The 16,736-nt window shown below is 39.8% G+C and overlaps 1 protein-coding gene across 2 annotated transcripts in view; it reads right to left on the bottom strand.

Moving 5' to 3' along the window:
- Ccdc162 (uncharacterized) overlaps positions 1 to 16,736 on the bottom strand; it is a 213,248-nt gene that overhangs the window by 114,086 nt on the left and 82,426 nt on the right. For both annotated transcript variants that reach the window (XM_087208651.1, XM_021251515.2), the window contains exons 15-19: positions 11,881 to 12,073; positions 10,053 to 10,180; positions 4,863 to 5,063; positions 3,906 to 4,027; positions 1,866 to 2,094 (exon numbers count right to left, since the gene is read on the bottom strand). In XM_087208651.1, coding sequence (XP_087064777.1) covers positions 1,866 to 2,094; positions 3,906 to 4,027; positions 4,863 to 5,063; positions 10,053 to 10,180; positions 11,881 to 12,073 — 873 coding nt within the window. The remainder of the gene's footprint in view (positions 1 to 1,865; positions 2,095 to 3,905; positions 4,028 to 4,862; positions 5,064 to 10,052; positions 10,181 to 11,880; positions 12,074 to 16,736) is intronic.

The following is a 16,736-nucleotide window of genomic DNA, read 5'->3' as shown; positions in this document are numbered from 1 at the left end:
GATCAACAGATTTAATTATGTGAAAATAAGAATTTTCTGTTAAAAAATAGAAAGACAGGGCCAGGGATTTAGCTCAGTGGTTCTGGCGCCTGCTTCCCAAGTACAAGGTCCCGAGTTTGATCCCCAGTACCAAAAAAAAAAAAAAAAAAAGACAAATGGGAAAATATTTGCCAACAATATGATGGACAAAAAGACTAAAGTTTTCATGTAAGTAAAGTTCATGTAAGTAAATAAGAAGGACATTAGTATTCCAACAGATACATGAACCAAAGAAAATAACAGAAAATTCTCAAAAATTACAGATAACAAAACATTTGCAATAATAATCTGAATAAAAGCAAAGAAAGGTAAATTAGGAGTATAATGCCACCTTTTATGTATATGTGTATATCCGCACATACATTATATGCTCTCATCTAACATTGTACTGCACACTGAAGCAGAAATGATTCTCTTAAATGTTATCGGTGGCATTATGAGTTGGCATAACTCTTCTGGAAAGTAATCTACCAATATGTATCCAAAGATTTAAATTTCATTTCAGCAATTCTCCTTCCAAGATTCTATCAAAAGAAATCAATTCAAAATATGGAAAAATTTGTAAGCACAAAAATGTGCCTTTTAGCATCTTTAATAATGAAAAACAAAACTACTTGAATGCCCCCCAATAGGGAAATGGTTAGAGGAGTATGATTCATCATGTAAGAGAATTATATGGTCTTGAAGCTGCACTAAATATTAATTAGTAATATGGAAAATATATAATATTAACTGAGAAAAACAGTAGATGTCAGTTACAAAGTACACGCTTATGTAAAATAGTCATATGAAGAATATTTGAATTCAGAAAAATTATAATGAACACATTTGAGTGGTTAGTTATATTTAGGCTAACTTTTGTTCTTTCTTCTTTTGCTAAAATTCTCTATAATTTTGTATTTTTCATCAACTTAAAATAAAACTGAATTCTAGTTTGGGCAGGAAGGGATAGGAGGCCAAGGCAGACCCACAGAGCAGATAATTTTGTCAGCTGGGGCCTTGAAAGCTGTCATGCAGCAAGTGCCCACAGAGTGAGGTGAAATTGGAAACCATGTTCAATCTTTATAGCTTTCATAGAAAAAGATAAGCATTAAGGGCTGGGGATTTAGCTCAGTGGTTCTGCCACCTGCCTTGCAAGTGCAAGGTCCCAAGTTTGATCCCCCAGTACTAAAAAAAAAAAAAAGAAAGAAAGAAAAGAAAAGAAAAGCATTAAAAACCCAGCTACAGACACCACCGAAATCACTAGGCTACAGTTTGAACCATCAGACATTGGAGGAAGGGATATTGGAGAGCATTAAACTCATTTCCACTGACTTCTCCCCAGATACACAAATATTATTTTACATGAAAGGAAAGTGAGACCCAGAGAGGTACCATACTTGCACAGTGTCACATAGCAAGTTGATGGCAGGGATGAACTTGAGTCTAGGTCCTTGCCTCCTGACTAAGTATTTTCTCTCCTGAATCAGAGTTTGACTCAAGGCACAAAAAGCAGATTTTAGGAAGAGGCTTAATGGGAAGAAAATATGAAGTTTTAATTTAAAAAGCATATTGTCAAAATGTAAATAATAAATCAGAAAATATTTTTCACATATTTATGTAATCCATTTATTTTTTAATTTTACCAGCATTCTTATATACTAAAAAATTTGACCCCCCCCCACCCAAGAAAAACACATAAAAATGTTGGCAAGGCCCTTGACTGTTCTCTATCCCTGGCCAAACAGAGAAGAATAAAGCCAAACAGAAATAAAGCTAAATAGTAACATCTGGAAGGAAATGTTCTCTTTGTTGAGGACCAACCATCCCCCGCAGGAAAAACCCACATCTCTCTGGAGCTGCGCGCTGTACCAGGCCTCGGGCTTGCTCGGGGTGAGCCACAGGTTCAGGGCCTGCTGCAGGACACGGCGCTCCAGCAGGGCCAGGCCGCTGGGAGTTACCGGCCGGTGGGAGTGGCGGGCTGCTTTCAGCAGGTGCTCTAGGGCCCTGGGGAGGAGCCCTACTAGGCCAAGGGAAGGGTGAATCTCCAGCAGATGAATGTTACTCCAAGTCGGGCTTGAAGAAGAGGAAAAATGAATGACAATCTTACATAACAAGAAACTTACTAAAGATAACTGAACTTTATATTCTTAAAGACTGATAATGCAGCTTCTGTAGGTTCAGAGCACTGTAAAGAATCCAGCACTCAGAGAGACTTCAGTGATTTTTTCAAGGAACCTCTGGCTTATACAACATGCTCTTTGCTTTAATGTGAATCCTTCAAAATTCAAAGAAATAAGTGTATATTCTAAGAGGCTAATAAGAATAAGACTGTATACAGCAAAAATGTCAAATCTCAGTAATTAATACATAGTCATAGATCTGAGAACAAAATAATGTACAATAAAAATGGCTAAATAAAACATACTGTGTGTGGTTGTTAGTTTCTATTTTTCACTTGAATTTTTATCCTTTCCTCTCAACATGTTAATGGACAAAGGCAATTTTTAAATTCTGTATGCAACTCCTGGAATTATTCATATTTGCTGTAAAGATGTTATACTTTAGAAATGAATGAGTCCAGAAACAATTAAATGCTCACCTCTGGGTTATTCCTTTGCAAATAAAGAATACAACATAAGTCAAAGGTCCTTCAATACCTGAAGACCATAAATATTTCCCTTTAATCTATGCAAATGGAATTCTTCTTAGGGCTAGATCTTAACAAATATAGCACAAAGTCTGCAAATGGATCTCATCAAGCAAATAACATTTGCTTTTAAGACTATTTTGACAGGTTTTAGTATCCATATAGCCTTAGCCTGTTCTGCCAAACATCATTTCCTGAACAGTAGACTCTTCCCATACTCAGCTGCATACACACAGCTGGTGTCTCAAGTTCATTATAGTGAAGAAATCAGTCCTGAGAAAAGTCTATGGGAAAAATACAGAGCTCTTCCCCAAGAAACAAGGTTAGAATCTTAGCTGTTTACTTTCACAGCACCCTGCCTGTCCCCAACATGACCCATCGTGGGCATTTCTTAGATAAGGTCCACCTTTGCTACTGCACTGCACACGTCACAGGAACACGGGACCATGTCCTTGTTCACATCTGTGTTCCCAGCCCCTAGCACCCTGCCTGGTACATGTACCTCCTCAGCAAGCACTTGCTGGATATTGAAAGGAGCTAGACCAGTTCTCCATCCATTCAAAGGCAACAGAGAAATTTTGGTCTAGGGCTACACAGATCAACCCGGGGCTTGTCACCTTCTTCCCATTTCCCACTACCCTCAAAGCCTGGAAGGGAAGTTATCATGTTGTATATCCACTTTGAGAGGTCTCAGGAAATTAAACTCTGCTCTTTAAAGAGTGAGGTCATAAGACAAATCTTCAGAAACCTCTTTGATGACACACATTAAAAAAATTCCTTTTTGAGAAACTTTTAAGCACACCTAAATTTCAGATGTGGGATGTGTGCATTTGAAGAGTAACTACTTTTCTCACCAGAACTTTTCAAGGGAATGACAATTCTGCACTCAATGACAAAAGTTTAAATTCTAGCCACCTAGTCTTTTTATGTAAAAAGCAAACAGATTCAATATTCAAGGGAATCCCTCTGCTGTGGCTTTTAGTTTCTTTTTTAAAACAGAATCTAAGGTCTAGCTTGTCCCTCAGGCTGGCCTTAAACTCTTATGTAGCCTGCTTGTCTTAAACTAGCTATCTTCCTGCCTCAGCCTCTCAAGTGCTGCTGTGGCTTTTATACATACATCTCTCATCTCTTCAAACACTTGAGAAGTGCTTTATAGAGTAGTATTTACATTTAATACCATACCCTTAATTAATCTAGAAGACTAATCGTAAAATGCTTAAAGATAACACCAACTTACCAGATGTCACTGATAGAAATAGGTTGCTTACAAATTATTTTAGGGGGTATTCCAAATGTATTCTGATCATCTGGACGATCTTCTGACCAAAGCCGTTGGACATATTCTGTCTGGTTCTCTATCTAAAAATGTAGCATAAGCATTAAAATTAGAAGAGTTGACCTTTTCCATAGACACAAGCTGGCCTTGATATGAGAAGGCTATCACCCTTTTGAAACTATCATTTGAATAATTTTCACCCAGACATTGTTTTGAAGACTCATTTGCAATGAAACATGCTGGTCTGAGAAATCTGAACCAAGTGTCAGCCACAGAAAGCAAAGACAACTAATTTCTGTCTGTCAAATAATTCACTGTATGGAAAAATTTCCAACCCGTTTGCAACATCCTTTGGGTCCTGGTTGCTTCCTGGAAGACGTAGAATGTGATTGCTTCTTTTAGTGGGTCAATTTTTTAAAAATAAACACCATTTTATACACTAATGTCTTGAAAAGATGTATCATTAGTTCTTCTTTCACTACTGACAAACTCTACAGTCTAAAAACTGAGGTGATCAGTTTTGTGTGGACCATCAACTATAATTAGGATCAAAATTCTCCCTTTAAGACCAAAGTTATGCTTGGAATTCAGCAATGCAAATGAGCTTACAAATAAAATCGTTGTACATGCCCCCTAGAAAACCAAGATGCTGGACCTGCAATGAAAGGAAAATGCTATGTTCATTTTTGGCTCCTGTTGTTTGTTCTCTTTGAACATGCGTTAATTAATTAATTGGTGGTTTTTTGAGACAAGGTCTTGCTATGTAGTCCAGATTGGCCTTGAACTCACTATGTAGCCCAGGCTGGCTTCGAACTCACAGCAATCCTCCTGCCTCAGCCTCTCAAGTGCTGGAATTACAGGTGTGTGCCACCACACCTGGGTCTGAACATGCAATGCAATATTTAAAATCCTACTCACATGATGGTTGAGGATGCTCCTTACTAGCTGCAGGTGAAGCCTCAGGCAGGTGCATTCATCTTGGTAGGCCTTAATGAAATAAGGGTGGCTTAGATCGAACTTGGGGCGCTGGTGCATAATGTCAGTCATCACTTGTGCTAAAGCAAACCTCTCCTCAGGGTCCAGTGTGTGTTGGTAGGCTTCAAAGTAACAGCCTAGAAGCTGAAAATGATGTTGATAGTCAGGAAACAGCAGAGGCAGCCCTGGGACCCAGTAAAGGGAGGGGAGGCCCCACCCTAGGCTTTGGCAAGCCAGGCCTCAGCAGGGGACACAGCTCTGAACCTCAGGGACCTAGTGGCTGTGAGATGGCCAGATGCAGCCCCTATACTAATTGGCACAGTTAGTAAACCCGTAGACAGAGCCAGGGAAGGAATGGGAAAGAACACACACTCTGGAGCCAGAAGTGGACTTGAGTTCTGCCTTCCATTTTGTCCTCTCTCTCACTATCTACAAAAGGGTGGCCATGTAATTAATAACATAATTATGCAATAGTTATAGATTCCAGTGAGACAATGCATTCAGAGGTGCTTCACCATGTGCTTACCACTCCTAGAAGCCCACCTCCCTTTTCTTTCGAGGCAGGTGGTGGAACCACTGAGCTAAATCCCTGGCCCCCACCCCACTTTTCTTTGCCTAGTTACTTCTCCACAGTTTCTCACTCTTGTTAAAATGGTATGCTTCTGCAGGTCTTTACTTCCTTTCTATGAAGGCTTCCATATGGATACACAGTAAACACTGCTACTATCTTTTGTCCATTTAATTTTCTGCACCCAAGCACTGAATCTGAGAGGGTAGAGGAGAAAGGTTTTCTTCCTCTAGGTAAGACAGTTGAATGCTTAAGAATGAATAGCACACTAAGAAACAAATACTGCTTTAAGAGAGGCTCAGTGTCTGACTACTCAGTGCTAAGGCTCATAGAGGAAGTGCCTGGATGCTTTATTTATCACTCGATCTTATGTGATGACGCTTAGTATGAAAAGGAAAATTCCAGAGGAGGCTAAAAGCTGAGGCCATGGAATGTGCTGTGCAGGTTAGAAACTCACACATCACAGGTGTAGAAAGGTAAGTGAAGGAAGATGGTGATGCCCTGGACCTTAAGTGAGCACTGGGGAAATGAAGAAAGCAGGGTGATCTGAATTACTTTGTTCCACTAACCAGACCACCACTCTAGCATAACATTTGATTATTAAATAGCAGAAGGTAAACAGAATGAAGGAGAAGTTATTAGAAGGGTTAAGATTTGTGTCATTTAGTAGACCCAGGGGGAGATTAGGAAAGAAACAATTACTTGCCTAATTCATTAGGGACGAACTTGGACCCTTTTGTCTGGGCCAGGCAAAGCCCAGGAGCTGGTGTATGGTATTTATACTTCCTTGACCTGTTTTTGGACAAGGAGCCCAATTGTTTGATCATTTGGCAGGGGAGGTTTGTAGGGAGCTTACAAATGATGCCCATCCAGTGATGCCAGGTTGCAGAGGCCTGTGCTAAATGGCATGGTCACTATTGTTAATAGGGTTGTCAGATTTAGCCAATAAAAAATAGGACACCCAGTCAAATTTGAATTTCACATAAATAACAAATACATTTTTAGTATAATATGACCCAAATATTGCAATATTTTATCTGGTAACCTTAGCTGTTGAGAAGGAAATGTGGCTCTCTTTTTAAGCTGATAAGACTTTTTTCAAGCTTTGAGCTCAACCTCGAAAAGCTCTCAGGTGGACCCTCATATGATTTTATTATGAATTCTTTCCCAACAGCAATGGGACATGATCTTTCTGCCTCATAGGTTGTATTTATTGTCTGTTTGCTAACTGGCCCATTTCCATTTAGACTCTGGGCCGGTATTTGTCTAAGAAGTCTTCCCATCCTGTCAAATGTCACCTGTGTGTGTCAAGGACCAACTCTCAGGCAAAATAATATGTTGTACACACTGATAGTAGGCAGAACAATATTGGAGAAATGGGAAAATAGACAAAATGAATAATCTCAAACATTACTGTGCTTATATTATTTTTACCTCAGACATTTTTCTATTTCTGGGATTTGAAAAACTTTTAAAATAGTGTTTTAGGTCAAATGAAAGTATAAAACAGGAAATCAGTGCTATGCACAACTTGTCAGAGAACTTTTTCCTTTTCAAATGAATACATGAAAATTTATCTAGTGCCATGTATACTAATTTAAATTAACCTGTAAATGTGCCTTTGGTGGCCATTGAGAGAATTAGCAGACAATACAGTATCACTTAGGAGCTGGTGCAGCAGATACCTGGCTTCTCTGAGTCCTTCAATCTACTTAACTTGTCATCAGTTCTAATTTTATGAATCTTCATACATAATATGGTTATTTTAATGATTTAAAAGAACCCAATATGTCTGAGCAATTCTTAAGCAGTGATACCAATATATTTAACAATCAAAAACAGCAGGGAAAACTTGGCAATGGACTCAGTACTGGGGGAAATCAATTGTACTTTAGATAGAAATCTGGCTTAGCCCTTAAAAATAGGCTCTTTTGACAGAATTTCTAACTTGGAAGGCCATATTTTACAGTTTTGGCACAGATATCTCAGTTTCTATAGGGAACTTTTTCTCAGGATAGAAAGGAGGGAGATATTTTCAGCAGTTGTTTTAATTCAAAATAGTTTAGTTTGCCCTAAAAGGAACTAGTGAACAGTCCTGATAGCTTGGCTTAGTATGAACTGTAGGTTAAAGTTTGGAGAAACTGGTTTGACTTTTAGCCCTATTTTTCTATCATCATTGAGTTCTGCCTGGGGACTCCACAGGAGACCTAGAGGCAGTAAAGGGAAGGTGGGGAGAAAGAGAAAGAGGGGTTGTTTAAAATTCATGTCTGGACCAAAACTTTCCAAGTTTAGGATTTTGTCTTTTAATACAGATTTTCCAATTACTGTACTGAGTCTAAATCTCTCATTTATTTACTTGATTAAAGTAAAGTTGTAACTGGCAGGTCAAAGTTCCAGACAAGCTGGTAGAAACAAGTTATTTTTGAAAAGAGGAACAGTTTTTCAAATTCTAAGTCTTGCACCTTTAAAACCTAGGCAGCTGTTTAAAGAAAACAGGCAACCTGTATCTCCATGAGTAGTAGACCAGAGAGTAGGTGAAATGGCAAACCATCTATTTTACCAGAAAAACAATTCAAAGAAAACCATCTCCACTTCCTCATCTTCAAACCACATTACAGTGCAGTGTAATCAGGCTTCCACCCCCACAGCTCTCCCAAGAGTCCCTCAGAGCTGCCCCTGGCCAGCTGAGTGCTGCCCCTACTGCCTTGCTTTCAGGAGTCATCTCTCTTGATATTTCACTGTGCTCTGTACTGGCAACTTACTCTTCTAAGTAAAACTCTCCTTTGGCTGTCACAATACTGTCTTCCTGGATTTTCTCCAGTCTGTTTGGCTACTCCTTTTAGTTGTGGGACCTGCTCCTAAACTGTAGGCATTTTCTGGGACCCATTCAGACATCTCTAGCTTTCCCTACTTGTTTTGACCATTACTTTGGTTCCACTCCCACATTTATACCTCTGCTTACACCTGCTCCTGAGCTTCAAACCTATAGCTCCCCACAAAACATTTACCCCTGTTTTTTTAACAATCCCCCTCAAATGCCTTGTGTCCTACAGTCAGTATTATCTTCCCCTTTTAAGATGCCTTCCTTCCTCCTGCATTCGGCTTCAGGCTCCTTCTTGACCCTGAGTAAGTGCTGTAAAATCCACTCTCACTCTCTTACTCCAGTATCCAGATCTGGTCTCCAAATCCTGCCATTTCTACTTCAAAGTATTCTCAAGTTTGTTCTTCTCTCCTGTTCTCACTGTCACGTCCTTAACATAAGGGTCTCCCCTAACTCTTCAGGTCGCTCTTACAATAACTCCACTTCTTTTTCCCAGGGCCTTTCTATTCCAATCCATTCTGCACTCTGACACCAAGACAGCTGGAAACAAAGCTACGCACACGTTTCTTATCCATGGAAGCTTACCAATGGTTCTTCTTTGCTTATAGGATAAACCTAAATTAGCATGATTCAAACACTGTTTATAGTCTATTCCCAAAACACGCGTTTAGATCCTTTTCTGTCATGCCTTTATGTCCTAGCCACAGCAGTCTACTTATGATTCTAACCTTCCATTACCACGTGACACTGCCATGGCATTGTAAATGACACCTCTTCTGCTTAAAAATGTTTTATTTTCTCTGCCATACAATGTCTTACTCTTTTAATAACAGGATTAAATACCTATTCTTCTAAGAAGACTTCTTAGCACTTTCTCCACTCTGACAGCCCCCCTCCCCAAGGCAAATTTCTCCCTTCAGGGTCCCCATGGCTTCTGAATGTCCTGTTCACCACTGGTTTATACTTTTTGCTTAGATATTGAATCAATTTTTATAGACTATAAATTCCCCAAAGATAGAGATCAGCTCCTATTTAAATGTCCCTAATGCCTGGAACAGTACCTCAAAGTCCTCAGTGTTTGATGAATAAACTCCTAACAACTGGTGATTATCAAAAGGGCAAATAATCCATGCTAAAGACACAAGCGAAGAGCAGCACAGCAGCAGTGTTTCATTTATTATTGAGATATGAACCACTAATGACATGGTTGGTGATTTTGTAACCTGCTGTCTCATTGCTTTAAACTCACCCTGTAACACTCCACTCAACACTCCTTGCCAAGCTGCTTTCACCGAGGGCCATAGTTTTAAAGGCCATGACTCGGTCAGTAGATTTGTGTTTAGCAAGGCGAAACTTGTCCTTATGACTAGATAACAAGTCATGATGTGGGTGGCATCATCGTGGGTCCTCACTGAAAGCACACTATGATAAGAAAGGCCTAAGTCATCGGGCCCTCTAACAAACATGCATGCAAGATAAAGAGCGTCCTTCACATTTTATTTTTTGTGACAAACAACCACAGTAAAGAAAACCAATTTATTACATCCTTATACTGTACTTCGCTAAGACTATATTACTTGCTCTGTTGAGTTTCCCTAAAAGTCCCACTGAGTTTAAGAAAGAAAGAATGAATGAATGAAAGAAAGAAAGAAAGAAAGAAAAGAGAAAGAAGGAAAGAAAGGAAAGTTACCAAATTTTATAAGAATGACTTTTAACAGTTGTTTTGTCTTCAGAAAAAAAATACCTGGTGTTTGTTTTCTAGAAGAGCTGCTTCCCAAGTCCACAGGTCATACAGCACAGCAAATCTATCCACTTCTGCATGGGTCCATCCCCAGGCCTGGTTACCCTTTGGCTTGCTGGCCTCTTTGTGACCTGGCAGAGGAGGTTGGAATGGTTAGAGACAGGGTTTCCAAAGAAGCTGTTTCTAGCAGGGTGTGCCCCTCAGATTGTCAATGCCATCTCAGGAGTGGACGTAATGCTCCAGTCACCAGAATGCCTAAAAACCAGAGAAAGTGGCCTTGGCAAAGATGAGGTATTAAATTATACTTGTTGATTCTAAGTCAATAGGAGTTCTTATTTTCACTTACCCAATTAGAAGCCATTTTAGAAATAAACTAAAAATTTAGCTAACATGAAATCTATGCTAAAATGTCCTTAAACTATAATTTTAAACGTAAAACATACATTTCTCCTTTTTGAAGATGAGTCCTTGATGGTTTAACAACAAACTGAGTTTAATGTACTATCTCCATTAATATTAGCTAAGTCAAAAATTTTCAGAGAAGTTTCCAAGGTGATCCTTACTTACATTAATCACTAAAATCAATAATCATTGTCATTATCCAGCTGAATTATTTTTTCCATTATGTTGATGTTAGTTTGCAATACCAGCATTATTATTGCTTTAAATTTTTAAGTGACCTATTTTAGAGAAATTGTTAGAAAGTAAGAAATTTACAAGTGCTAAAGTCTAAACTGAATACTTATCAAGCACGCGATAGGTACTCAGCAAGAGAAAGACTTTGATCAGGAACATCTCTAGTCCAATTGGGAAATCATTTCACAGTGTGTGACTACATACTTACAAGCTCAGGTGAAAGATGCCCATGTGGTTAAATGGCTACTGACCAAGTGTTTCAGTCAAATTAAATTCTTAGTAGCATGGCATTTATAAATTAATATGGACAAAAATGTCACATTGGTATGTAGGAAAATCTGCACAGATAAAAGCTAAGAGCTGAAATTAAATACCCTGGAATACTGGGTAGAATCGCTGCATCCCATGGTTCAGATACCAATGGCTGTAGCAAAGAGGACAGAGTTCAATCTTAATTTTGTCTGGGATCTGAAAAGCTAACTGTCAAACATTCTTTAAGCAGCATTTTATAGCATTATGAACATGAATTATCCTTAATTATAGTCTATAAATATTACAAAATAACACAGACCCTTGCTAAATTCCCTTTTAGGTGTTTCAACGTGTCTTAAGCTCTTTCCAAGTGTAATGCTAATGGTATCATATTATTCCAAAAGAAATATTCTTACCTCATCTATTTCTAAAATTGGACATTTTAGATGATGGTGCCAAAAGAAGAGAGAACACCGATTATGGGTTACTTGATTACCCTGAGTAATGGTTCCTCCCTCTGGGGCTTGTTTGGCATTTTCCTCGCCAGATCTGTTTGCATCCTGGTGGTTTCCTGTTAGGAACCTGAGGATGTCTCTGCTTCTAAATGCAGTTTCCTCAAGGTCAGTTGCTTAGAAAAAAATCATTCATTTCATTAGCTTACTTTGCTTCCTTCAGGGACCAGCAATGCTTCCCCTGGATTCAGTGGGTGATACAGAAATGTCCCTGCAAAAGACTCGTCACAGTCTGCCTCAAAAAGAGGCTTGAGCTAAAAAAAGAAGCGTATCTTTTCTAAAGTCAATGTATGTTGGGGATGGGATGGTGTGTACTTATTGAATTTATGGGCACTATTGGATATGTGTTTATATGTTGAGTGGAAAGAATTAAATACAGCTCTTAGGGATATTAGTTTAACCAGGTGATTTTTTAAAATTTGACTTCTTACCTTTTTCTTTCTCAATATAATGGCTGGCCACAAGCAGTAGCTCTGCCTCTAGTTCCTTCAGATCCCTCAAGGCTTCGTCATACATGACGTATGCCCCTTGCTGGTCCTGGGTGTGGACATAGCCAGCTCCTATGCTGTAGTAATCATCCTGGTTCTCCACTTCGGAGAACTCCATGAATTGGATGCTATGGACCTGAGCAAAGAAAACCAAGCCCAGAAGTTACTGGAAAAGGGAGAGCTATATTTTTCCAGACCAAACAGACCAGGCAGCAGGCTTCTCCCACTAGTGGGCTGTCAGCACAGAGATGATACTCTGAATGTATAAAAAAGCAGTATGTAGAGAAAAATATATGACAAGGAATGGTGGCAAGAAGAGGTAGCTCCTGAAGCAGATGACTAGCTGATGAGTTTGTTTTTCTGATCAATTCACGAGCAACTAGAGAAGGGTGGCTGAAAGAGCCTATTGCTGAAGGCAGTCTCTGGAATAAGAATGCTGGTTCAAGTCCTGGCCAGGACTTCACCCTGGGGCAGCCGCTTGACTACTGTTAGCTCCCATTTTCTCATCTGTAACATGGGGACAGTGCAAACATCATACACCACAATAGCTGTGGGGAGTGTGTGACACTACACAGGCAGGGCACTTGGGATCATCAACATTAGCTCTTAAAAACAGTTTTGTTTAATTCTATAAGCACTTCTAAAATGCATTAATTAGTACAGTCTCAGATACTGAGTTGAATAGTGTCTCCCAAAATCCATGTCCACCTGAAATCTGTAAATGAGACCTTAGTGGATGTAATTTTCTGTAGATGTAATCAAATTGAGAAGAGGTCCTTACAAGTGAGGGAAATGTTGGAAGCACACTTAGGGGATAAGCCATGCGAAGACAGGTCAAAATTAGCACCATGCATCTGTAGGTCAAGAAGTGCCATGGATTGTTAAGGATTGCCAGCAACTACCAGAAGCTAGGAGAGGTAAAGAATCATCTCCTGTAGATCTTTCAGACATCATGGTCCCACCAACACCTTGATTTTGGACTTGCAGCCTTCTGATCTATGAGAAAATAAATTACTTAATGTTGTGAGCCACTCAGTTTGTGGCACTCTGTTATAGCAGCCCTAGGAAATTAGTACCAGGAAGGGGTATTTCAATCATGTTATTTTTCTTGGATGCCTGAGGGCTTACTGCTTCCTAAGAATTGCTGTCCTAATAATTCTCACTCCCTCTTGTCCCTGGTAACTCCCCACTCCCAGCAGAAGCCATTCAACTTCACCACTTTTACCATATTCCCAGCTCTCTTCTCTGCCTTCCTTTCTTCAAGGCATTGCCCATGCTTTGAATCCCATTCCTCCTCCCTCAGAAGCATCCCCTCCCTTTGTATATCTTCCTAATAGACACTGAAACATGTTCACATTCCTGCTGTTTAAAAACATCCTCATACCCTTCACCAGTGTCTCTCCTCTCTCTCATGGTCTAACCTCTCAAGATGTAACCTATGCTCTGTCTCCATTTCCTCACCTCCTACTCCTCAACCCAGTCTCATCTGATTCCTGTCCCCATCAAGCCACCTAAACCACTCTCCAAAGAGACCAACCAACAGTGACCTTTGCTCTATCTCCAACAGACATCCTTTAGTCATCTGTGGCATTTTCTTTTTCCAGTACTGGGGTATCAGGAATCAAACTCAGGACCTTGCACTTGCCAGGCAGGCATTTTGCCACTGAGCTAAATCCCTGGCCCAAGTCATTTGTGATCTTTCGGTACCTGATACAAGTTAGTACTGTCTGCTTCTTTTTTTTTTTTTTTTTTTTTTGTACTGGGGATTGAGCTCCAGACCTTGCACTTGCTAGGCAGGCAGCAGCACCACTGAGCTACATCCCCAGCAGTACTGTCTGATTCTTAACTCACTCTCTTCTTGGGCATCTGGGTCTCCACATTCTCCTGAATCTTGGCAGCTTTTTAGCCCTTCCTTCTCTGCACCTTGAGGTGTGGTTCTATGAAGTCATTAAATGATGGCCACTCTCAAGACTTACTCCTAGGGCTTCATCTTTTTCACGTGTATTCCTTACCCAGTAGATGACATATATTTTCACCATGTTCACAGCCATGATACCACCTTCAGAACATTTGTTCCACAGTTTATATCTGAAATTGCAGCTCCTAGAGCTCCAGGCTCACATATCTAATTATTTGTTTGGCATGTGTTCCTGTGTTATTTTGAAGGTCCCTCAAATTTAACATGTTCAAACAATGCAATATACTTCCAAAAACCTAGGCCAATTCCTATTTTAATAAATGACACCATCATCCACCCACTTGCTTTGGCACAAATTGTTCCTGACGTCTCTCTGCCTCACCCTGTGTGTCCAATCTATCACCATGTCCTGCTGGTTTTCCTTATCTCTCAAATTCATCCGCTTTTTTTCATCTCCGCCAGCACCACCCCAGTCTCATCCCAGTCACAGCCCAAGCTGTGATTATCTTCCACAAGTACTAGTCTAGGAGTTTCTAAGATGAGCTAGCATGTTAATTGGTCTATGTCCCCTCTGGCCTGGGCTTTCCTTCTTCCCCATGTTACTCACTGCTGGCAGAGGAGTGTTCAGAAATGCAGTTCTGATTATGTCACCTTTCTCTCCCCTTTAATTTCCCTGAATGGCTTCCTGGCTGCTCACAAATTAAAGTGAAGCTCCTTAACAAGGCCTATATAATCTGGCCATGCCCATCTCTCCCTGCTTCTCAACTGATAGTGCCTTTGCCCTCCAGAGTACTTTGGTCCACATATGGAGATGTTTGGCGGTCACAACTCAAGGGGAGGTGCTACTTGGAGATACTCTACCCCAGTGATGCATACTACAGGTATGCTGCTAAATATCTTATAATGCATAGAAAAACTCACAATAAACAATTACCAGACCCCAGACGTCAATAGTGCCAAGATGGAGAATCCCTGAGCTACTCCCATTTTGCATTACTTTCTACCAGGTTTGCTATACCTCTACCACTGATGTCTTCTTTTGGTTCCTTGAAGGGTTCATGCTTTTTCTGGGCACAGATTCTCTGCACAGGCTGTCCCTGATCTGTGGAAAGGTCTCCCTTTCCTCTCTGCCTATTTAAGGTTTCTTTTTGTTTGTTTGTTTGTTTTGGTACTGGGGATCAAACTCAGGACCTTGAGCTTTCAAGGCAGGCAGTGGAACCACTGAGCTAAATCCCCGGCCCATGTTTAAGGTTTCTTTATCTTCCAACCTCAGCTCAATCACCATTTTCATAGGAACTCCTCCTTCCTGCACCCCTTATAACACTAAAAATCTCTCTCTTTTTCAGCTGTCTCTTCTATTTTTTGATGTTACTGTTTTACATTTCTTTGTGTGACTTCTGACCAATATTTACTCATTGAGTTCTAATGTACAATGAACATGTCTATTTTTGTTCATCATTGTATTCCCATTGCTTAGCACAGAGACTAATACACAGTAGGTATTTATAAAATATCTGTTAAATAATGTAGATGAATGTATAAATTTTTAAAATATAGTTTTTGGACACAGATGTCTTTGAGTTTATGATTTATGATATTTACCTTTATGTTTGCATATACCAGTCAAAAATTCTGTGCTTTTTTCTCATAAATTTTTATTTCATGTCACTATAGCCTAATACAGTGGTGGTGAGCCTATGGCATGTGTGCTGCAGCTGTCATACAGAGCCCTCTCTGTGGGCACATGTGCCAAGTCACCAAATTATCAGCCAAGGTTTGACAAATTATCAGCATGCGGACAACAGCAAAGATTGCATTAATTGTGCAAAAGCACACCAAATGCAAACTTTTACCTTTCAGTAAAAAGATGTTTGTATCATTGAAAGCTCTGTTAGTGTGTTTTTCTTTTAAGACAAAAGATGTTAATGTAGAGTTGTTTTTTCTAAACTAAAACCTCAACATTCAGTATAATTGCAGTGTTGGCACTTTGTGATAAATAAGTGGGTTTGGGTTGCAGTTTGGGCACTCGTCTGTAAAAGGTTGGCCATCCCTGAGCTATTATATATATTCTATATGAGAATGATAATGTCCAGGGTGGAAAGTGGTTCTTGGAAGGAAAAAAATGAAACATTATTCTCTCTCTATATATAGCATAGATGCACACACTGTACATAAATATAGGATATTTCTCTGGTATCGTTTCTTTGGAGAAGGGTGAGTAGGGAAAAAATGTATCTGTGAGATACAGAGAGTATCTACATCTGTATCTGTATCTACAGAGAGTATCTGTGTGGGGATCTATAATGAAGGAAAGGTTAAGAGACATTGCCTAGTTCTTTGCTATGTAAATATTAGTATAATGAAATGCACATAACATAAAACTTACCATCTTAATCATTTTGAGTGTACATTTCAATGGCATTAAGTACATTCACATTGTTGTACAACCATGGTTATCATTTATCCCCAGAACTCTTTTTTTTGTTTTGTTTTTGGTACTGGGGACCAAACTCGGGACCTTGTGCTTGCAAGGCCAGCACCGGAATCACTGAGCTAAATCCCTGGCCCTCTCTAGAACTCTTTTTAAAAATCTTGAAAAACTGAAATCTGTATCCACCAAGCAAGAACTCTACATCCTACCACACCCCACCCCCAGGCCCTGGCAATCACCATTCTACTTTCTAGCTCTATGAATGTGACTACTGTAGGTCCCTCATTGTTATGGTTTAGGTCTAAAATAGCCCCCAAAGCCATGTGTGTATGGAATGTAAGTGGATTATTGGGATATTAGAGCTGACCTGCTGTTAGGAGATGGGATCCGATCAGAAGAGGGAGGTCACTAGGGTGACCTGGAAGGGTGTGTCTCCCCTCCCAGCTCCTC

The sequence above is a fragment of the Heterocephalus glaber genome, unplaced genomic scaffold, assembly GCF_053883595.1.
Source record: "Heterocephalus glaber isolate CG9 unplaced genomic scaffold, H.glaber_assembly_v1.0 deba00000942, whole genome shotgun sequence".
In the NCBI taxonomy this organism is placed as follows: Eukaryota; Metazoa; Chordata; class Mammalia; order Rodentia; family Bathyergidae; genus Heterocephalus; species Heterocephalus glaber.
This window is presented reverse-complemented; position numbering and strand designations above follow the sequence as displayed.